Below are 23,813 nucleotides of genomic sequence, written 5' to 3' on the forward strand. Positions count from 1 at the left end.
AAAATGTTTGAAGCAGGTGCTCAAAGGAGTACAGGGTGTCAACAGACAGTGAGTTCCGAAGTGTAGGTGCTGCCGCACTAAAACATCCATCTCAGGGTCATGGGTTCAAGCCCAACAATAGGCATTGCAGAGGGTTGGACTAGATGACCTTGTGGTCCCTTCCAACTCTATAATTCTAGGATTCTGTGATTCCTATGTTCCTTTTAAGACTTCTGCCTGACTTCCTGGAGAGATAATTAAAGAAGGCTTCTGGTCGAGTTTGACAGGGGTAGGATAGATGGACCATTAGTCTAATTCAAAATAAAATCAAACTTTGTATCATATTGCAGGAGTACTCATAGATCCATTTGTGCAATTTGATTATATACTGTGATGTGTGCAATGCAGGAAAAAGCCTCCACTTTCTGGACTATACACCTTTAAGGTTTCATGATTAGGGAGTTTTTTGCTTCCCCCTCCCCCCACACATATATGCACTCCATACATGCATACCCACATCCTTAGAGAAATATCCTTTTAGGAGCCATGCTTCAGGAAGGATCTGCAAATCTACTATCTTCAGAAGGGCTGTAGCCTTTGTTAGATGTCATTCTAAATGGGGCTGGAACATTTCTGATATGTCATGTACTGCACAATTATTCCACTTTCATCTTCCCTGTTGGCATATGTGGCTCTATATGAAGCACTTTCCTTCACTCGTTCACCAAAGCCACTGCCTTATTTAATCCTCCTTTCCAGCCAATGTGTAGAAAGCCCCAGGGGCATTTCAGTCTCTAGAACAATGAAAGGGTATTGTGTCCTCTTTCACCTACAGAACGAGGAGGTGACACCGATCATGTAAGACATGGAACCAGAGAGATCAGCTGGAAAGGAACCAAATGAAGTTCATTTACCCTGCAATGTTCCATTAAATGCTGAGCAATTAGCACATGTTGTGGGGTTTTGTTTTAGTTTTCTTTCACTTTAGCACAAGGGGGTTCTTTTTCCATATTAATTAGATCATCCAGGCTGTTGGACTCTTAAAGAAATTGCATCTAACATCCATTGCTCCACTAATCTCTCTGCCTTTTATGTTGGTTTTTAGCAAATGGAGACTGGGGGACAATGATGTTTTATATATAATAATAATAGTTCTGCTTTGAGCTGAACTTACCTTAGCACATGTCTGCATTACTAGTTTGTCACGGGTAAATGATTATGTGATATATCAGCAGAACATATTTGAGCTGTGCCATCTACTGTGACAATATATGAAAACCAGTACTGTACTGTATATTGTTACTTGACTGAAAATTGCTCCAAACATTCCTCACTACAGAAATGTATGTACACAGAAAAACCATAAATCTGACATCATGCTTGTCACATGATATGCCCATATGATCTTCAATATCTGCTCCCCCTTTCCCAGGGGCGTTGCAATAGGGGGTGGGGTGCCCCGGGCTCCGCTCTGCGGGGGGCAGCATGGCGCCCCCTCACTACTGGGGCAGCGGTGCGACCGCCATCATGGAGGCCCCAGTGTTGCTGGCCTCGCCCCTTGCTTCTTCCTGGTGGGGCAGAGGCAAGGGGCATCAGCGGTGCCTGCTGACGCCCCTCGCCGCTCCATAGCACGCTTTGTCTTCTTCCTACTCAGGCGCAGGCGGAGCGGCGAGGGGCATCAGCGGAGATGCCCCTCACCACTCCACCTGAGTAGGAAGAAGAACACGTCGTACTACGGAGCAGGTTGCCGGAGCTGGAGCACCGCCCCCTGACAACCCGCTCCATAGCGTGACATGTGCATCGTGACGCATGCGTGCGACGGATTCCCGCCCCCCAGCAGGGTGCCTTCTGGTTTGCCACCCTGGGCAGCCAGAAGGCTAGCGACGCTGCTGCCCTTTCCCAAAAGTAAGGCTTTGAAGCCTCTGAATACAGTCATACCTCTTCTTGCGAAAGCTTCATGTTGTGTTTTTTCGAGTTAAGAATGCGGGCAAACCCGGAAGTGTTTACTTCCAGGTTTCACTGCGTGTGCATGCGCAGAAGCATTCTGCACAGTTTGCACATGCGCAGAAGTGTTCTGTGCACTTTGCACATGCGCAGAAATGCTCTATTCGTGCATGCGCAGAAGCACCACTCTGGTTGCAGACTTTTCGGGGTGTGAACAGTACCCTGGAACGGATCATGTCCGCAACCAGAAGTACCACTGTACCAGTTTCTGGGAATCACAGGTGGGCAGAGTACTGATGCACCCAGGTCCTGCTTATGGGTTTCCTACAGGCATCTGGTCGGCCACTGTGAAAACAGGATGCTGGTCTAGATGGGCCACTGACATGCTCCAAGAAGCTCTTCTTATGATCCTAGCACAGGTGGGGAAGCCATATGGAACCCCTACATCATTTTATGCAGCCCTCAGCAAAACAAAAAGGAAAGGGGGGAAAGCTGCCCCATTTTTCTGTCCCATCTCTATTTCTTCTTTCCTGTTCATTTCCTCCTTGTTCCCCCCACCCCCACATTGTCCATTTGGTTTCAGAACAACTGGAGGGGGCAGCCATGTAGCAGACTTTGGGATGGTGTCACTGCAAGTCTGATAAGCTGATAAACCTGATAAAAAGAAATGGATGACTTAAAAAAACACACCATTGATGGGGCTTTTGGGGGGGATTTCTGGGAAGAAATTGTTAGGTTTTGTGTGTGTGTAGCACACCAGTCTGAAAGCAATTACTTTCTCTTGCTTTCCAGATCAGGAGCTATGTTGTTCTGGTTTTTCCTTTATTATTATTATTTTTAAATGGTGTACTTATGTGAAAATTCCTTTAAACCCAGTGGGACTTACCTCTGAGTAGACTTGCATAGGATCGATAGTAATAATCTGACAAAGCCATTACTGACACCAACTTGAATAAAATATGGGGGGGGCACCCACCCACCCTTCTCCCTGCATCCCCACACTTCTGTGGAGCACACTTTCCTCTGCCACGTGCAACTGGACCCAGACCTCCCCTTCCTCCCACCTGTTTGCCTCTCGCCCCCTGCCCACATGCAAGAGGTTTCTGCCCACTAGCCCCCATCCCCACCCGCTCACCTCTCCTACTGGCCTGCCTGCCCTTCCTCAGCTGCCCTGCTTGGAAATGGCACTGAAAGCTGGGAGACAAGCCAGGAAAAGAGGGTGGCACCCGGCTGCGGAGGAGGTGGCTGCCCGAAAAAGGGAGGGAGATGCCAACTTGCAGAAAATATTGGGCAGGCCCATTCCCCCTAAATATTTATGGGGACAAGGGACCAGGGCCCCATAAAATTGGCACCTATGGAAGCCAGTGTGAAATTAGTTAATTTTTGTCTCTGGCTCTAATGGTCACTGGCTCTGGCTCTGCCCACCAAAGGATTACCTCTGAGGAAATGTGACATCTGACAGTTACACACCCCTGTTTTTAAGTTGTTGTTTTCTTTTTTTGTTCATGTGCATAAATTCATTAAATTGTCTTTTTTTAACCCCAATAATTTCTATAATGTAGAAAAAACAATAAACTAGCTTATTTTTTAGAAGGCAGTGTTGCTATCTAGACAGATATAAATTTCACCCTGAGAGGATGAGTCAAACACTGTGGAACCTCGCAGGGATGCTCTCAAGGGATGACTAGCAACTGCTCATTATTCTGAGCTACATTTTTGTTAAACTTCTATTTTCATGTCCAAGTTTGCAGTTTCATAAAACTGGGATGGGCTAGCTCAGGCACTGCGAAGCTCCCTGTAGACTTTTTAAAAATCACTAGGGCTTTTTCACAGCTCACTCCAAGATGTCCAGGACTTACTGTACAACAAAAAAGGCGTGCTGGTTCTGAGCCTGCTGTAGAAACCACATTGAAAAGCTGAAGTGTGTTTTGACTATTCCAAACCAAAAGTCAAATAAATAATTTCAAGTCAGTCATACTCTTTATAATAATCCTCTTACCTGGAAAGAGTGGGGTCAGTGCTCTATGACAACCTATTGCATCCCAACCTCAAGAATCCTAGTAGTTAAAGTTATCAAAGGCTGCTAGATGTCCTGCCAGGAGCAATGGGATGCAGCTACTATGAGTGAACTCATGACCAGCAAGCTCAGAGCTTGTCCACACTTTGTCCCCTGCCTAGAAACCATGGGTCTGAGAGTTTTTCACTTGACCTGTGCATGGGTCCAAGCAGTTTTCCATTTGCCCTGCCGCTTTCCCTGGGTAAACTCTCTCTTTACTGCTGAATTTGAGCAAATGTCAGTCTGCAGAAAACCCAATTGATGTTTGCTCTGATTCAGCAGTAAAGTAAGGAGTAGGTTGCCTCGGGGGGGGGGGCAGCAAGAGAAATGGAAGTGTAGGCAAGCCTTTAAGGCAGGGGTGTCAAACTCAAATTCATCGGGGGCCGCATCAGCAGTTTGGTCACCCTCAAAGGGCCGGTTGTATCTGTAGGACTATGTGTCCACTCTTTATTATCATAAATTATTGTCACTGCATTCAATTATTACTGTTTTTTTTTGTAATAATGTAAGTAATAACTAGCTCTGAAAGCAGAAACATAGCCAGAATAATGGCAAGTAGATATTCAAATGTACAATTATTGTACAATTTATTGAAAAATGATTTTTGGTAACTGCACTGGGTGGTGGAGGCTCGCTAGGGTTTCATGCAGGACCTTTGCAGAGCTACTAGTACCTGGAGATGCTGGGGTCCTTCTGCATGCAGGACAGATGTTCTGCCAGTGAGCCACCACCCTTCACCAAAGGGACTGGCTGAGGTTGACTCACTGAAGCTGCTCTCCTGGTTCCAGGGTTTAAGGGCCAGAAGTATAAAGCAGCATCCTATGTTTCTGAGGAGAGGGAGAGGGAGGGGAGGGGAGGGAGGAAGGAAGGAAGGAAGAAAAGAGGGAGTGGGAGGGAGAGAGGAAGGAAGGAAAGAGGGGAGAGAAAGAAGAGTAGGAAATAAGGAAGGGAATAAAGAAGGAAAGAAAGAGAAAGAGGGAGAGAAGACGGAAAGGGAGAAAGAAGGAAAGAATTAGAGGGAAAGAAAGAATAAGAATGAGGGAGAGGAAGAAAGTTGGGAAGGACGGAAGGAAGAAAGGAAGGAAGGAAGGAAGGAAGGAAGGAAGGAAGGAAGGAAGGAAGGAAGGAAAGAGGGAGCAGGAGGGAGAGAGGAAGGAAAGAGGTGAGAGAAAGAAGAGTAGGAAAGAAGGAATAAAGAAGGAAAGAAAAAGAAAGAGGGAGAGAAGACAGAGATAAAGAAGGAAGGAAGGAGAGGGAAAGAAAGAATAAGAACGAGAGAGAGGAAGAAAGAAAGGGAAGGGGGGGGTCGCCGCCTTGATTCAGCGCCAGAAAAGAGCGCGAAGGGACCCAGGGGCAAAAAGCATTTCCCCGGCCCCAGCTGTTTGTCGGCGCTTTGTTGGCGCGGCGCTTCAGCAGCAAGGTCCCACTGCTGGGTCCCGCTGGCTGGGGCACTCGGCGGGCCACATGACGAGGTCTGGCGGGCCGGATTTGGCCCCCGGGCCTTGTGTTTGACACCCGTGCTTTAAGGTCAAAGTGAGAAAGGCAACATCCAACTGTTCCTGGAGCTGCAGAGCAACCAGCCACTCAACTATCATTCCCTGAAAAGAAAAGCTGGGAAAAGCACTCATAGTGGATAGTCAGCACCAAGGGTCTGAGTGATTGTGTATTTGAGATGGGTGGTGTTGGAAGGGGCACTGATAATGGTAGCAATCTTCCTCGTTTTCTTTTCATCAGCTAGAGTGGGCATAGATCATGCTGTCATCATCTGGTCGCTGTTATAAGCAAGCCAAATCCATCAACATCCTGAAATGCTGCTTTTGATTTGCACTCTCCGGTTCAACAAATGGAGAGAACTCTTGGTGTCCAGTGCTGCCCGGGTTTGGTTTCCTTTGGAATGATGTCAAGGGAGACTTACTGGAATTTTGTAATAGCTGTACTTACATACACCATGTACCAGGTGGAGCATAGGTGGAGGCTCTCAACAGACATCCCAAAATCCTCTAGAGAGAAGCTAAGCCTTGATTCCCAATTAAGGTCTCTCCTTCCAGAAGAGCCCAGGAGTTTGGATCGGTTTCCTTAAGAAATGGAAGGTTCTTGGCTACTCCTCCAGGGCAGGACCATTGAGAAAATCCTCAGCAAACCAACAGGTTCCATTAACCCCTCCCCCGTACAGTCTTACAACTGAAAATCACAGGACGGGGAAGTACTCAAAGAGGATATCTATCCCAATCCCATAACTCTTTTCAAAAGTATCATCTTCCCACCGCCATTTCATTCATATGTGTGTGTGTGCGTGTGTGTGTACACACACATGCACACACACATACAGAGAGGTGTGGCAGGAAGTAACCCTTGAGTCTTGTTTTCTCCCAGGCCAATGAGATCAATTGGAAGCAATTACAGAACAAATGAGCCAGGTATTTTGCCAGGTGGCTTTTGCCTAAGGAGTGGGGACTGCTCTCTGTCTTAACCCATAACCTGCTCCTCTCTTCACAGCCACAGGGATTTAAAACCAGAAAACCTATTGCTGGATGAAAAGAATAACATCCGGATAGCAGACTTTGGGATGGCGTCACTGCAAGTTGGCGACAGTTTGCTTGAAACAAGTTGTGGGTAAGTTGCAATGAGGCCCTAAAGCAGAGGCTAGTGACTACTAGTCCTGATGACCAAATCAGAATTCGAGGTTCAGAGGTGGCATGGAAGGGGGCTACTGCCCTCCTGTGCTGTTGGTGGGTTGCCCAGAGGCATGTGGGTGGTTGCTGTGGGAAACAGGACACTAGTCTATGTGGACCTTTGGTCTTATCCAGCAAGACTTTTCTTATGCTATACTCATCCCTTCCCATCTTAAGAAGACTCTGTAGTATTGTGGGCGGGGGGTGGAGGCCAGGATGTAGATGGGCTCCTGGTAATTCAGCAGTGCCAGGGTACATTGTCTACACAAAAGCAAGTATCCAGTATGTACTTCCTAGTGCAACACAGAGGTTAATTTTCCTAACAGAAATGAAAACCACATCTCATCTTGGCAAGAAACAGCTTGGACTGTTAAGAGGTGGGATACTGATAACCTCAATCACTTCTATCAAAACATCCCTTCCCCATACTGCTTTTTGTTAACAATAAGCATCAAGCTTCCAGACTTGGAATCTGAGGTTTTTAAATGCAAAAGTCCTGGAGAGATTTCTTCGGAATTTTTGTGAGATGGCTTCCACACGCTGTTCCACTCACAGTGGGAGAGAGTGGTATGCATTGCAGTAAATAAATGAAACTTCCTACACACGCTTACATAAGAGACCTTTTTTTTAAAAAAAAAGCACCCAACCAATCACCACCACAACAAGCAAAGATTTGTTTTCCTTTGCAGTAAAGCCTCTGGTTTCATACTGTATACAGTATATACAACGAATTGCAGTTCAAATGTAACTATCGGTATTAAAAGCCTACAGGCATATGAATTTATGAGTTTCTACAGCAGAGGAGAAATCCCCACCCAAAACACGTAAAAATAGAAAGCAGAGCTGTTTAAATATGCTTTTAAAATCCCCAAAGACTATAATAGCCAGATTTTCCCTTGTGTTTAGACTACTATGGAGACTCAATTGCAGGTTTCCCCGAGGAATTTAGACTTGCTATTTATGGAACCTCTGTACGCTGCCACCACCTACTGGTAGTAATGAAGAACTCAACTGACCCCACTGCTGTTGTCCAGTAAGCAGCACTTTCCAAGGTTTTTTCTTTCTTTCTCATGGTTGCAAAGAGATCTGGAAAGTAAGCAGTCTGGTAGGCATCAGTGGCATACATCAGCAAATGCAGAGACTTGTAATTGGTACTACTGATATTTAACTTGCTTCTTGTAACAGCAAGCCCATAGGATGGTACAGAACCCAGGTGAGAACAGAGGCAAGAGGGTTTCCATATTTTTCTAGGGTATGTTCCTCAAATATTTACCTGGAACCAGTGCTTTTCTTCTAGAAAAAAGGTGCTGGTACTGTGTACCCTTGAGTACCCGCCCCCCCAAAAGCACTGCCTGGAACACTCATTCAGCAGAAATGGATTCTGTTAACATACTCTTCTTTCCTTGTGTATTAATTTATGCAGAACATTTAATACCCCACCAATTGACCTTGTGGGTTCTCACAGCAGCTTACAAAATAACAATAAAAAGAAAGGCAATCTACATGTAACAGCTGAAGCAACATTAATATAAACACTGAAAACCAAAACAACAACAACAACACCAAACAGCTGCACAGATCAAGCAGCGGGACCCCATATATAAAACCAATTCCAACACAGCAGCTAAAAGACCTCCTGAATAAAAAAAGACACAATGCATTTCCTGAGAAGATGGGTGGGACCTGCCCAGCAGCTCCACAGTGAGGGTACCACCACTGAGAAGGTGCTGGTTGTAATAGCTTCTGGTCACACACAATCTTAAGGCACGAAAGAGGTCGTGTGGGGGAACCTGACCATTAGAGTATCCAGGGACATGGAAATGGGCAAGGTGACTTAGGAAGGGTCTATGAGTAAAGCAGGGGCTTCCTTGGGTTCAAAATATCCCTCAATGAGCCCATAAATTGTAACAGCAGCTATACTAACCAGCTCACCTCATCTTTCATGTAGAGGGCTATGTAGAATGCACACACACCGCTCAGTGGAAATAACTATTATGTCACTGTCTTAAACTTCAACATGGCTCCTTTGGGCCAGTGAGCCCACTCAGTATATGAGCATGTTGGTGAGCAGAGGGTGGGAACAAGCTCATTAATTATAATCTTTGCTTGGGATTTACCTGTCAGTCTCTTAAGTTTGTCTGTTATGCTGCTTAGTTTCTTGGCAATTTGGGCATCTTTTGGTAATCCCTACACATCTTGCAGCGGAACTATAGATGGTTTCCCCAGCCACTCTGGGCTGCTTACATATATAAAACAAAGTAAAATATCAAAAAATAAAAACTTTCCGATACAGGGCTGCCTTCAGATGTCTTCTAAAAGTCATATAGTTCTTTATCTCCTTGACACCTGAAAGGAGGGCATTCCACAGGGAGAGAGCCACTACCGAGAAGGCCTTCTCCCATGTATCTACTGAACCACATTTTAAGTCAGATTGACCATAGCAGGGATGTTGACCTTGTGACCTCCCAATGCTGTTGGAACGCAACTGCGGCAACTCCAAGCAGCATGTCATATGGTCAGGGGTGATGGAAGCTGTAGTCCAGCAACGTTTGAAGGGCCAAAAGGTCAGCCACCCTCCATTTCATTGCTTTTCATTTCCTCTGCTCTATTCACACCTTCTTTTTCAAATGAAAGAATCTATGTAGTTCTATTGGAGCCTTCTCCCCTCCCCCCTTTTTTAAATAAAAAAATCTCTTCCCAATTTTAGATTGCCCTGTAGGTTCATACAAGTTAGGAGCTACCCGGCAGGTAATGTAGCAGATGGCACTGTCAGCCCAGCCTAGAATCTCAGAGGGCAAACGTGCTAATCTGTGGGTAGTGCTGGAATTCAAACCTCAGAGCCTGGAGCAGAACAAAGCCCCGTGTTGCTGCCTTAAAATGCACTAATAAAGAAATCAATGGAAAGGAAGAGACGTGAATGTAATAAACACAACACAGCAGCTCTGTGATCCCCTGCTTTGCTGATACATTTTAATCACCATCACTAGGCCTCCATGTGAGCTATTACACCACTTCATTAATTCTCCTGGCATGTAACCCAGCATGGCTGATACTGGTGCCTTGCATTGTTGTTTCTGGTAAGGGAGGAGTGAGGGATGCACAGTGTCATGCCACACAATTTCAAATGGGTGGGGGTGGGGGTGAAGGACAGAGGGGAAGTCAGAATTCTGACCAATCTTTTCCTAGGGCCCTTAGTTAAACCTGCATCAGAGCTTTTCACAGCAACAGTTTCGCCTATGCTTTGTCCTCAGTGTGGAGCCAGTGCTTGTAGACATCTTTTTTTTTTTTTTTGTGAATCCTGAAAGAGCCATTAAATCTTAACAGCTACATACTCCTGTGTGCTCAGAAGTTGATTTTCTAGCAGAGAGAGAGGAAATATGTGTTGGATAACAGTATGCGCTATTGATGGCCGCGAAAGGAATCTCCAGTTAACTTTTATTTGGTGAACTGTAGGGATCAAATTGTGTTTGATGCTGCAGCGAAGCAGATATTCTGTATTGCTGGAGTGTAAAAGTTCAAGTGCTCTGTTAAAGACTTCTCTATACAGATCAAGCCTGTCCATCCCAGTGTCCTCTTAGGGAAGGTTCTCTTAGGTCATCCACCTCTGCCTGGCTTTAGAAAGGCTACACTGTGTAGCCTTGAACATTACCTTTATGCAGCTTTGTGTTTTTTCTGTGGGATTTATTTATTTATTTACTTACTTACTTACTTTTTTACATTCCATCATTCAGTTATAGCTTTTGCTGGGATTTACTCATTAGATCAGCACAGATTGTTTGCTTCTAACGCTGATGTCTATAGATAAAAACATCCCTGGAGGAAATGATAAAAAATGCAGCCTTGATTGTTTTCTATATATCTTAGAGAACAGGGAATAGGGAAGGTGGGGAGGAGAAGCAGGCTAGCTTCTTCGTTGACATAGTTCGCCACTGCACATCAAGCCTTGATCGTAATAAATCCCTCATTTCTGGAACCCTCCACTGCTCACATCTTCATAGGGAGGGCAGAACAGTTTTAAACATGTGCACACACATACATGCAACTGAGGGGAATAATGCGCCACAATTGAGGTTTGTTGGGAGAATGGCAACCCCTGAAGCTCCGCTTGCTATAGAAATCACACACCCAGGCAAGTTTCATGCTGATGAGCTGGTCCCTGAAGCACAGGGGTAATTCAGCAAGACTTTGCATTTCTCCAAGAGCCAGGGAGGCCCATGAGCAAACAGCAGAGAGTGGATGGAGCTGGGGAGTTGGCACGATGCAGCTTTTATTAGTTCAGATTTCTTCATTCTCTCGCTTGCCTTTACCTTCCAGGCAAAGAAAATTCAAGGCAATTAAATGCTGGGAAGGCTCTCCCATCTGTCCCAGAGCCACTTCTCCACCGCATGATGCTTTTATGATATTGCAGATTGCTAGTTATAGCCCCCTGGTGCTTGACTGTCACCAGGGGGGGAAGTCAGGATGGCTTTGTTATGATGAAGGTATCTGGCTGGGACAAGGTAACTTTCTGTTTTGCCACAGACACTATGTTGACCTGGAATTAGCTGCAACTCTCCAATGGTTTGACTTCACCCCCAAAGGTGTGCTCTTCCATTGTTTCCCGAGACAGAAGGATGCCAACAAAGCTGCAGTGGTACAGCTGGTGCAATGGTGGACTTTCCTTCCTTTCATCCCCTGCTTTCCTTAGTTAGATCACAAGCCTCTTTGGATCAGGCCGTAAGACATCTTCAAGAAGTTTGTAAATATTACATAACATATGACTGAGGTTTAACTGTCCCATTCCGCACCCCCCTCCAGACTCAGGAATTACTGTAATATATTCATAACTGCATTTGCTTGGGTCCTTTGGTTGAGAAACATGACAGTTATATATACTTGAAACTGGGTTGAATGTGTAGCACATGCATGCCTTAGGATCCTATACGGTCTCCTTGTTGTGGCTGTTGCACTTTTTTCAATTCTTAGAGTGAAGGGGCTTTGCCTGTTTGTACAGTGGTACCTCGGTTTATGAACACAATTGGTTCCGGAAGTCTGTTCATAAACTGAAGCATTCATAAACTGAAGTGAACTTTCCCATTGAAAGTAATGGAAAGTGGATTAATCTGTTCCAGACGGTCCACGGAGTACTTAAACTGAAGCGTACTTAACCCGAAGCATGGGTATGATTGGTTCCGGAAATCTGTTCATAAACTGAATCGTTCATAAACTGAAGCGAACTTTCCCATTGAAAGTAATGGAAAGTGAATTAATTCGTTCCAGATGGGTCCGCGGCATTCGTAAACCGAAAATTCGTAAACCGAGGTGTTCATAAACCAAGGTTCCACTGTATACGTAGTTGCTCTGGAGCTACACACCATACATTGAATGCACATTATTCTCACCACCCCAAGAATCTCGGGAACTATAGTTTATCCCTCACAGAGTTAGTTTCTAGCACCCTTCAAAAACTACATTTCTCAGAACTCTTTAGGGGAAATGATGTGCTTAAAATGCTTGGTGTATTTGCAGCCTATGTCTATGACATGTATCACTCTCTCTGTTGCAGACAGACACACAAATACATATTCATGTAAGTGGGGACTGGACTCATTTTAATCTAAGCTAATTCAAGCCCTGGGTATATCATGGATTCAGGTAACTGCCCTTGTAGAAGGAAAGGAGTTTTGCTTGGGGCTGTGGGATCTTGAAATGGCATGCGAAGGGTCTTCTGACATAAATGCACTGTGCAAATATATACCAAGTATCTCTAACCTTTCTTATTATATAATTAATTATAATTTGGTTGTAAAATATAGAAAATACAGAAAATTGATGCAACAAGGTCCTGCTAAAAGATTCTCTGGCCATCAAGGCCTGAGATAAACCATCAACAGAGAAGCAAGGTGAGCTGGGGGCTGCAGCTGGACAGCTTTGTGAGGCACACATTCTCTTTAAAAAGTAAAGACTTGAGCAGGAGAACTTCCCAGAGGCTTGTGCCTCATGTTAATTAGCATTAGAGGTGCCATTTCCCTTCCAATCGCCAAAATTCCTTAGGCCTGGAAATTGTAGAGGTGGTTATTGAAGGTTTTGACATTTTCTCACTTCGTTTTTGCTCATGTTAATCTCCTGGAAACTTGACTCCTCTCCCCCACTCCTTTTTTATTTTCAGTTTGCACAGTTACCACTTCTCCTGTTTCCTTATCATAGCTTGGGTGGGGGAATGAGTCCCCTGATATAAAGGAATTGCTGCAGGCAGCCAGGCTGATTGGGAAACAAGCTGTAGCACTAAGTCTCTGTGCTGCTTCACACAAGATCCCTCTGCTCAAAGTGAGCAGTAACTATGATGAAGTTGACACATCTGTGTGGTTTGCTTCCACCCTAAACCAAATCCTCAAAGAAGCATTCTCTACAAAATAACAATTATAAAAATGGTGTGGCTGATGAGAGGTCCTTTACTAACTGTTTTTGTGCAGCAGTGTTTTGTATCAGTGCCTCTGTAGGGAATCCTTGCTCTCATTCAGAAGACTACGGATATATGGGAGAGATGAAATGATTTGTTCCAGTTTTATTCTGTTACAGGTGGTGGTGTAGCACTGTACCAAAAAGGGTGCATCTGCACCACCTGGTGCCATTCCTCCCCTCTCCCAACATACTGTGAACAGCTGGTAGACTCCATGCATCATTCCAAGAGATGCTTCTGATCAGAGCACTATTTGTGTGTTTTTGTAGGGAAGTCTGCACCTCAGAGGCAGACCCTTATTTTTTTTTATAAAAAAAAACTGTTGTTGTGTTTGCCTAAGTTCAGATCACTTCAGTAAAAATTTATTTATTATCTAAAACTGTAGCTGGTGTCTGGCTGCCTTTCCATCCATAGAACCATAGAGTTCTATGGTTGGAACTCTGTACTGACTCCCCCCCCCCTATATTTCTCATTATGTTCAGGAACATTGCCTGCACAAAGGAAACATGGAAACCTTATTTAAGAACATAAGAACAGCCTGGTGGATATAGAAAATCCACCATGCAGATCGCACACTCTTTAATTTTCTTTTCTGATGGCTCTGTACCTGGATCCAGCATCCTATTCTCCCAGTGGCCAACCACTTGCCTGTGGGAAACCAGTGAACAGAACATGAAAGGGCACCCTCCCCTTGGATGATTTCCAGCTGCTGGTATTCAAAAGCATTGCTGCCTCCAGCTGTGGAGGTATAGCACACAGCCGCTGGAGCCATTCTTCTGCTGTTCTTTTTCATGTGTGAATTGTAAAGGTTCACAGAGCAGCAGAGGAATGTACTTGGAAAAGAAGGGGCAAAGTAATCCAGATAGAAATGTGCACTAGATCACTTCTGTAGGCATCGTACCAAAGTCACATACAAGCAGCAAGGCCTCTCTAGGGCAAACTCCAAAATCTTTTTAGAGAAATGTTCCTCTACTCCCAGGTATTTGATGAGGTGAGATGGTGGCTTTAATGATTTTTTAAAGATGATTTTCTCTTATGTTTTGTCTGCTGGGGTTATGTCACTTATTATTTTGTTGTATATTATTGCCTTGTTTTAATTTTTGTGTATTTTGATCTGCTGTAAGATGCCTTGAGACTTTTATTTAGAAAGAAAGAAGCATTTCAGAAATTTTATAAATGAAACTAATAATAAACGAAACCACTGTAATAGGAAAAACAGAAATCATTGCCTGAATTGCAGCACCTTCAGTTCCCTACATTACAACTGTCCCTTTAGACATTTCCAAGCAGCCCTTTGCAGATCCAGAGGTCCTCTTGTTTTATAGGTGAAGGCCCTGACAATTAGGTACATTGAAGATACATGTTTTCAACTGGAAGATGTGCTTCAGATTTATCACTAAGTTCTGCATTGTTGTATTTTGGTAGGGCCTCTCCCATTTTTAAATGACCATATGTTTTGTTTTGTATTTCACCTACCCACCCACCCACATTTACTGTAAGCCACCCAGAGAATTTTATGTTATGGAGCAGCAAGACCACCTATTTAGTAGTGCTGGTTTCCTATATTGACATTCCTTGGACTTCTGAGATGATCCCGTGGAGGTGATCCCATAATAATGTGTGAACCAGATCTAAAATGCATATTTCCTGAACCCAAAAACTCGCATGTTCCAACTCAGTCTCGTGTCCATTAAGTCCTCCTGCTGCTTTTTCTGCTTCTGTGGACATGGAGGTTTGCAAGGCATAGTCTGCAGCAGAGAAGCTTTAAGCCAGGGGTCCCCAGACTTACCGGCGTTTGGGCCGGTTCACACCGCGCCGATCGCGCGGCGGGCCGGAGGACGGGGGAGCGCGCACCTGTGCGGGCCGGCGGGCGGGGGAGTGCGCGCCCGTGCGCATGCGCAGGGGCGCTTACTGGCGCGGCGGCGCGCTTCCAGGGTGGAAAAAGCGCCGAAAATCCATTGTGCGCATGCGTATGGGCCTCCCCCGACCCGGAAGTGCACCAGAAATGACCTCTTCCGGGTCGGGAGAGGCCCATACGCATGCGCACAAAGGATTTTCGACGCTTTTTTCCCGACCCGGAAGAGCGCTGCCGCGCTGCGCGCTGTAAGAGCGGGCGGCGGGCGGCGGGGGTCGTCACGGGCCGGATTGGCAGGCCAATTGGGCCGCATCCGGCCCCCGGGCCGTAGTCTGGGGACCCCTGCTTTAAGCAGTAGGAAGTTGCTTTATCTGTCCCCAGCCTGCCAGTTTTCCTCTGCTGTGCTCTCTACCAGCTACTTTTCTGACCTGTGTCTGGTATGCAGTTCCACCCTGAGAGTTACAGAATGGGAATGTGCCACCAAATTGTTATGCTTCATGCTCAAGCCAAGGCCTGCAGAATGGCATTTCAGAGTCCCATTGGTGTCTACAGAGTTTGCAACTGAGGGAAGACAACCTCCATCTCCCTACAAAGAAAAAGAAAAACCCTGGAAAACAAGAAACGTTCCTAATTCTCATGCCTCTTCCAATGTACCACAGCAGAGGCCGCTGGCAAAAACTGCTTCTTGATCTTGCTGAGTGATATTGTTATTGAAGACGCTGTGCAGATTGTAGCTTTACTGCCTGGAGATGCAGCAGAAAAGATGAGGATATGCCTGGGGGGGAGAGGCAGGGATAAAGTTGCTTAGATGCACATGCACTGAATAATTAGTGATAAGAGCTAAAGAAATATTCATGACTTTGTAGGAAGATAAATAGATTTTTGATTAAATTTGGATTTCCATTTCTAAAGCAGTCAAAGCTGTTTGGTGATTGGCAGCATAGAAACGATTTTTCTGTGCATCCTGGTTGGCCTGAGGAACCTGTTTAGAGCTGTGATCCAAGATAAAGCTGGAGATATACAGTTGCTGAGAATTGGCAGGAAATTTAAAGTGGATCTGCCAAGAGCTCATGTTGCTGTCACAGCAGTTGAGGTGCAGCTGTTGAGTGGTCAGGTTAGCCTGATTTTGCTTCCCTATTTCTCCCTGACCCCCTGTTTCATCTGTATAAAACATTAGTTACATCATTTCTTTACTTCACCAGCAATTGAAAACATAAAACTTTACTTTATTCTGTGTAGTTTAGATGACCTTTTTAAACCTCACCTAGAAGATCTAATGGCTGGGATCATACCCCTGGTTGAAAGTACCGGTAATTGATGGCGTGCTCCAGCAGGGACAAACATTGCAGTGGGAGATGGTGTAGGGCAGGCATCCCCAAACTTCGGCCCTCCAGATGTTTTAGACTACAGTTCTCATCATCGCTGACCACTGGTCCTCTTAGCTAGGGATCATGGGAGTTGTAGGCCAAAACATCTGGAGGGCCGCAGTTTGGGGATGCCTGGTGTAGGGGGAAAGAATCCATTCATAGTACCATACTAGGTTGGTGGAGCTCAGGCCAGACACAGGTGGTTTTGTCCTTGGGGCCCAAAGTAAGAATCATGCAGGAGAATACATGAATACAATAATACCTGATTGCTTTTGAACATGAGGAATACACTAAATATGATGTGCCAGACTTGTGAACTGGATCTCCCATGTCTTGTCTTGTCTTTTTTAAAAATAAAAGCTGTGGCAAGGGACAATTTGAATCAGAGCTGTGACCCTGATGGAGGGGAACTCTTCCCCTCATTTCCCTGTGTTGTTACTATGAAGTGGAGCTCTTCCTTTGGGACATTTCTTCCATAATAGTGATAGGAGGCATTTATGCTATACTGTACCAATAACATCCCAGTGAATTCGTGCAAGGATGTGGCACAGAGATACAAGCATAATGGTCTGAAGCTGGCACTATGCACTGTGTTATTATTCCATCCCATAAGAATATATGCACAGTAATCACTTCCTGGTAATCTGCCATGTGATGGTAAAAAAGAAGAACTCATCTTGTTTGAAATCTGCATACATTATTAGAACTGTTTGGGTCTCTCTTGCTTTGTCAGGCTGCTTCTAATGAAGGCTGTAAAGCAAATGGCTACTGCTATATAATTTCCAGGATGCAAAATTATTACGTGGCAGGTTGGAATGAATAATTGATTTCAGGGAACTGGTTCTCAATTAGTTGCCAGGCAGGGAGCACAGCAGCAGACAGTGGTCTGAGCACATGTTATGTTGGTGGGGGTTGCTGCTGCTGCTGTCCAATTCCCCCCCCCTCACTGCTTTGATGGGCCATATGTAGAAATCATGGATCAGCAAGCTCTTTTGACCAGTAAAAACTGGAAGAGCAAAAGAAATAGGTTTAATGATGGCTACGCAATACAATTCAAGAGCACAGCTATGTATTATTTAGAGCAAATATTCTCCAGCTTCCTCTTGGTGAAGAAGAAATACTTTTAAGGCACTCTTAAGATAAGAAGCATAAAAGAAAGTGTATTGGTTAATGCATACAACAGTGCCATGCTTTGCTTCTGTATCAATCAAACACGTGGCCCAAAGGGAGGCAAATACTTTGGGCAGACAGGCAGATAATAGACAGGAATACAGGAGGTAGACAGAAGCAAAGCAAGCCTAAGATCATTAATATACTAGCTGGGTCCTGATGGAAAATCTGCTTTCTTCTCTCAGATATGCAGTGCCCAGACTAAAGGAAAACAGCAGATATGGCAGCTTTGTAATAGCCCTTTGGTGTGTTTCTGGTTCCCTGGAGCCAGGATGTTCGGAGCTGTTCTACAAGTGCCTCAACGTGAACTACCTGTAGCTCCCTCCTTCAAGCAGAGTCCCCAGTAAAACAGGAAGCTAATGCTTGATCTGCAGGGCTCCCAGTCTAAGCACCACAATACCCAACAGTGTCCTCTCATGCCATCATATTTTAAGTGGAGGCATTTGATGGATTTGCTGATGACAGTTTTAGGGACTTGTTAATTTGGACGTGCTCCTAGCTTGTTTTATGAGCAGAAATGAAATCTCTTGTCAGAATAGTGAGGTATAATGACTTTTGGTTGATACTGACCTGTCTTTTGGCTATTGTGCTTTCTGGATATATAAATTTTGCCCATTTATTTTAGTACTTCACTGAACTATTAATATTTTTATGGCCAAAAGCTTTCTATAATAAATGTGCATTAATTCAGCCATTCATTCAGCTGTGAGTCACTGACTGACGACATCTGCCAGTTTTAGATAGTTAGTGACAACTTTCCTGTTCTTTCAGCCTATTTTTAATAATCTTACAGCAGCTGGGTGAACTTTAGAATTTCCCTGATACTGCTTGAATGGTAGAGCTGGCTCTGAAAGCCCATACTTTCAACTACAACTACAACTAATCCAGAATGTGGCTGCCACACTGGTGACTGGGAGCAGCTGCTGGGATCATATGACACTGGTCCTAAAGGATCTACATTGGCTCCTAGTACATTTCCGAGCACAATTCAAAGTGTTGGTGCTGACCTTTAAAGCCCTAAATGCCCTTAGCCCTGTATAGCTGAAGGAGCTTCTCCATCCCCATCATTCAGCCCAGACACTGAGGTCCAGCTCCAGTGGCCTTCTAATGATTCCCTCAGTGCGAGAAGTGAGGTTACAGGGAACCAGGTAGAGGGCCTTCTCAGCAGTGGCGCCCTCCCTATGGAATGCCCTCCCATCAGATGTCAAGGAGATAAAGAACTACGCAACTTTTAGAGGACATCTGAAGTCAGTCCTGTATCGGGAGGTTTTTAATGTTTGACATTTTATTGGTTTATATGTGTTGGAAGCCATGTTGTTGTTGTTGTTAATTGTTGTTGTTGTTGTTATTCACACAATAAATAAAAATGAGGAATTCAGTACTCACTGGATCATGTTTTTTTTATCTTCCAGATCACCACATTATGCCTGCCCAGAAGTAATTCGGGTAAGTGAGCTTAAAACTTCTTTTTTCAACAGCAGCAGCAGCAACAACAACAACTTATTTCCCTCTTTTATTATTGGGTATCTCTGGATAGTCCTCCACTTCCATTACAAAAGTCTTAAATTTTCTCACATTGTCTGGTTGTCTGAATAATACAAGGGGTTTAGAAAATTTCAGTACAAGGACATTCATGTGATCACTAACAGCCAGAGCAACAGTCCCCTGTGTTTACTTGGTTTTATTTTCCCATTCAAACTATTTTTTTGAGCTGCCTTCTGCCCTTTCAGTTTTCACCTAAGAAAGGTGAAACGCGCTACTCTTGGTGTGTCACTGGACAACAGGGGAGAATAATGGACAACTATTGCAGCCCCTAGTGACCTGGTAAACAAAAGGGTCTGGTTCCCACTTGTCAGACTCGGGGGACAATTGTGAATTTAAGCTTCATAAAATCAGTAGCAGGGGATTGAAAGCTGATATCATGATCTGGCAAATATGACTAATTCCGAGCCCCATAAAGAACCAACTGGGAGAGAAACAGCTTTTTCATATCCTCAAGGCATCTCTAACATTTCAGGTTTTGTGCTGATTCTTCAGAGATTTTCTTACCCATGCCATTCCAATACATTCTCCTTATCATCCTGTGGATCATAGACAATGACAAGGACATACAATACTTCTTAATAAGAGTTCCCCAGACATTTTTCTTCATGTCATGGGGTAACTTTAAAAACAAACAAATGCAGAGAGTTGAATTGAACATTAAAGTTTTCCTCTTTTAATCTTTCCTTTAAGTACTGAAAATTATGTGCTCATTCAGTGGGCTGGATCCTTAATACCCCCTCCTGCAGCCCTGCCCACCTCTCAACATTCAAAGGGGTTCAGAGTTCAGTGGCAGTCATAGCACAAGCCCTGACCAGCTCTGACAGCAAACTCGCCTGGCTGCATGAGAGTTCCCAGTGTCTCAGTGTCAGCATGAGAGCCACTGGCAAATGAAAAGTTAGAAGTTAACTTTAAACTCCCTGTTGTACCTTTTTAACCATGTCATTGTCTGCCCTGTAGCAGATGTCACCTATGACATTCAGCCTGTGCAATATAACAGCAGGTGTGGAGCAGGTGGGTTTGGTTTTGGGTGAACGATTTCACGGGCCAAATTGAGAGACATGCTTTGGCTCCTGTGCCAAAGGTTCCTCTCCTACCTTCTGAGTGGTTGACATTAGATTTACAATAACCCTTTCATCCCTTCTCCCTTCTGTGTATGCACAATGCGTACCACAGTACTGAATCCATCCTCTGGAATGGGAGGTGTGTGCATAACTTCCTATCCATCTCCGGCCTTCTCTCTCATCTGGGTGTTACATTACTGGAGATCTGTATACAGGTCCACAGAAAGGGAAAGGGCAAAGCAGCTCTAATGAACCCTAAGGCAATTCCTAAATGGGTGGGCACTATGCCCATGCTAACCTGGCTAGTGCCATATGTAGATGCAATTTTGAATGTGATATATTTACAGTGACTGAGAGGTCCTTAAACTGGGAGATTAATGTTCTATGCAGGGCAGAGTGACAGATTGGGAAAGCATAGGCTTAAGCAGTATGGTTATGTTAAAATTGTTGTTTACTGTTTTAACATACGGTAAGTCCTTTGTGCTTTCAAAAGGTGGTCTTCTCTACTTCTTACCTGCCAAACTGTACTAAATATACCCTATACTCATTGTGTGTAATTAAACATTTTTTTGTAATATATGAGATCTGTGTAATATATTGGTGTAGTTTGGAGAAAAAGAACGTTTCCTCCCACTGAATTCAAGGACACCTGGATAATTATTTATCTAACAACCTTCAAGTTAAATCTCCTATTTCCATATTATACAGGGGGAGAAATATGATGGGAGAAAAGCAGACGTCTGGAGCTGTGGAGTCATTTTGTTTGCATTGTTAGTGGTGAGTCATTACCTTCACTATATAGGACAAGTACTGTATTTTTGCATTCATGATGGTCTATTGAATCATAATTTCAAAAATGCCATGCTCAAAATTTTGCTGGATTGCTCAGCATCCCTCTGCACATGTACCTACATATCTGTCATAGGCGTGTATTAAGGCTGTGCATCTGTTCTGGACAAATCCCAGACTCTAAACCAAATGGGACTGAGCTGGGATTTGCCCAGAGTGGATCAATGCAAGCCCATATCAGGTCAGGGCTTGTTGGCAAAATCCAAAGCTGTCAAAAGCAGTGTGTGTGTGTGTACTAACAAAGGAAATGAGAGAGGTATTATAAAGGAAGTGTCCAGACTAGTGTACATACATTACTCGTATGTAATGGAGACAACAAGGTCATACAAATGGAATCAATAACACTTTCATCACATTCCATTTATTAAATAGTAGAGCACCCATTTATTAAAGACTCAGAAAGAAACAAAGTGAAACAAAATTTGAGAATAGTTTCCATAATATGTTTGATTCCTTTTCAGAGAAAGGGACATGTATTAGAAAGAATTACATCGGTCTAGTTAGATCATGAAACATAGCTGAAAGAAGTTGAGAAAAACAATGTCTGTCAAATTTCTCGTTATCTAATCAATATTTCATTGAAATTGGGCTGAATATCTGTGTAATAAAAATAAGAATAATTTTATTATTTATATGCCTCCTCTCTGACTGGGATGTCCCAGCAACTCTGGGCTGTTCCCAACAAGTTATTAAAAATATGTGCTTTGTCTGCACTTAGCTGTTAGGTAGAAAGACATGCTTTATTCTTTTTTAAAAAAAGCATGCTTAACAAGATACACCTGACTTAAATCATATAATTTCAGACTACTTACTTGCAAATTATATCATCACTGGGTGTAAATTAAGATATATTCTGCAACACTAGACCTTCCATATGAAACCTAATACAACTACATTCAAATGTCAACATTGTTATAATTCATAAATATAGTTAGGACATTAGGAGGATTTAGTGGCTTAATAGTCAGAGGGTATCCTTTGATTAATATATTGCTATAAACCTTATGCTATCAAAGGCTTTGTTTTGGTACTCAGCATTACACATTTACATGCAAGGCAGCCTTGATTCAGTTTGGGGCCTGATTCGGCAATCCTGTGGATAACATGGGAAATTTGATAACCAGTTTTCCCCCAATTTGCTTCTGCTATGTTTCATAGCATACTGAAGGCAAGGATAAGAGGTAACCCAGAGAGATTATTTGATGCAGAATATGTTTTTGAGAAAGCCATTACCATATCACCCACTGGATTTTATATCTTCATTTTAGGCTAGTGGAGAAACACATATTCATTGCGGTCTCTGGTCAGCTTGAACATTATGTGATCTAGCTATTTGGTTAGCACCAGGAGCTGATGGTATCCCAGCTCTCTGAACTGACTATTTTGAATAAAGACCTTAGAAAGAAAGCCTTTGTCTTACGCGTGAACACTGAACATAGGTCATATTCTGGTCAGTCACACTTCCTTCTGGCCTTTTGACATTTTGTAAGGTGGAAAAGTCTCCCATGCTAAACAGCCGTCTTTTAGTGTTTGGTGTAAATATGTCCAGAGGAGATTAGAACTGAGGAGCAGATAAACACATCTGCTGCTAAGAGTTTGCCCTGGAGGATTGCCACCAGATCAAAGCCTTGAGTTGCAACTACAACTAAACAGCTAAGCTGAAGTTAAGCAAATCTTTGTATCTATGGATAATTTTCTTGAAAACCATTCATGCTATGTTCTGTTCCTCATTGTCTAATTAAAATTCAAGATAATTATCTATGTTCCACCAAGTTTTATTTTCTATGAAAAGGATAAAGGGATATGCTGCTTTCAGAATTGTTCTCTACCCAATCTTTGTTATGGGTCCATTATTTTAGGGCCAAACCACGTGACAGAATTTGGTTCTGTTGAGTAGCTAGTGGCAGGATTCAACCATTTCTGGCACTACACATTATTTAGGGAGCTAAGGCCATTCCGACATGTTCAAGTACTCTGTTATGACTAAATTAAGTCCAAACAAAGCTGTCCCTTTCTGATGACATGATCTAGCTTGGCAGAAGTTTGCCCTCTCCTACACTTCTCACACTAGGATCCCAGTCTAGAGCAGGGACCCCTCTCCTCACATGGACTGTTTATCAGAAAAATACTCTGCAGTTAATAGCCTGCATTGTGACTAACCTCATACGTAGTTTGGGCCCGAATGTCTCCTCATTTCTCTCCTCTGTTCTGTCATTGCTTGTGTCCAACACCCATTTACCTTTCTTCCTTCCTCTACTACTTTTTCCTCTGCCATGCTGTTTCAGGGTGCCCTACCATTCGATGACGATAACTTGCGGCAGCTGCTGGAGAAAGTGAAACGTGGTGTGTTTCATATGCCACATTTCATCCCGCCAGATTGTCAAAATCTCTTGCGGGGGATGATTGAAGTGGATGCCTCGAAACGGCTGACGGTAAGAAGGCATTCACTGTAGATCTCGTGACTTCTGCTTTCCACTCATCACCTCCACTTCTAAAAGTTGTGTGTTTTTATTTAATGTCAGAGCTCTGTACAAACATAAAATTTCATACTGTGGCCACTGATGCTTGGGATGCTGCTGTTGAAATGAGGGTTGGGGTGGGATAGATCTCACAGGGTGGCCATCAAATAGAACATCCTTTTGTTGCACTTTACAAAGGTAAAGTGATGGATGTGATAGCAGGAGCTCTAGTGATGGTGCAAGTAAACCGATAATGACCTGGGTCTCATGTTGTTGCAGTTTGGGCTCAGCTTGCAAACAGATTGCAGAGTTTGCCGTTATATGTTTGCCATTACAAAGCCTCCATTTATGAATTTTGGCACCATTGGTATTTGGACCCAGACTTTGTTGCTTGCATGTATCTAGATTTACTCTCCT

The 23,813-nt window shown here is 43.8% G+C and overlaps 1 protein-coding gene across 1 annotated transcript in view; it reads left to right on the top strand.

Moving 5' to 3' along the window:
• The window catches only part of BRSK2 (BR serine/threonine kinase 2), a 377,628-nt gene that overhangs the window by 282,903 nt on the left and 70,912 nt on the right, over window positions 1-23,813 (top strand). The window contains exons 5-8 of the mRNA XM_088666107.1: window positions 6,476-6,592; window positions 18,895-18,928; window positions 20,797-20,865; window positions 23,223-23,369. Of these exons, the coding sequence (XP_088522233.1) occupies window positions 6,476-6,592; window positions 18,895-18,928; window positions 20,797-20,865; window positions 23,223-23,369 (367 nt within the window). The remainder of the gene's footprint in view (window positions 1-6,475; window positions 6,593-18,894; window positions 18,929-20,796; window positions 20,866-23,222; window positions 23,370-23,813) is intronic.

This window comes from Zootoca vivipara, chromosome 1 (genome assembly GCF_965207765.1).
Source record: "Zootoca vivipara chromosome 1, rZooViv2.hap1.1, whole genome shotgun sequence".
Taxonomy (NCBI): Eukaryota; Metazoa; Chordata; class Lepidosauria; order Squamata; family Lacertidae; genus Zootoca; species Zootoca vivipara.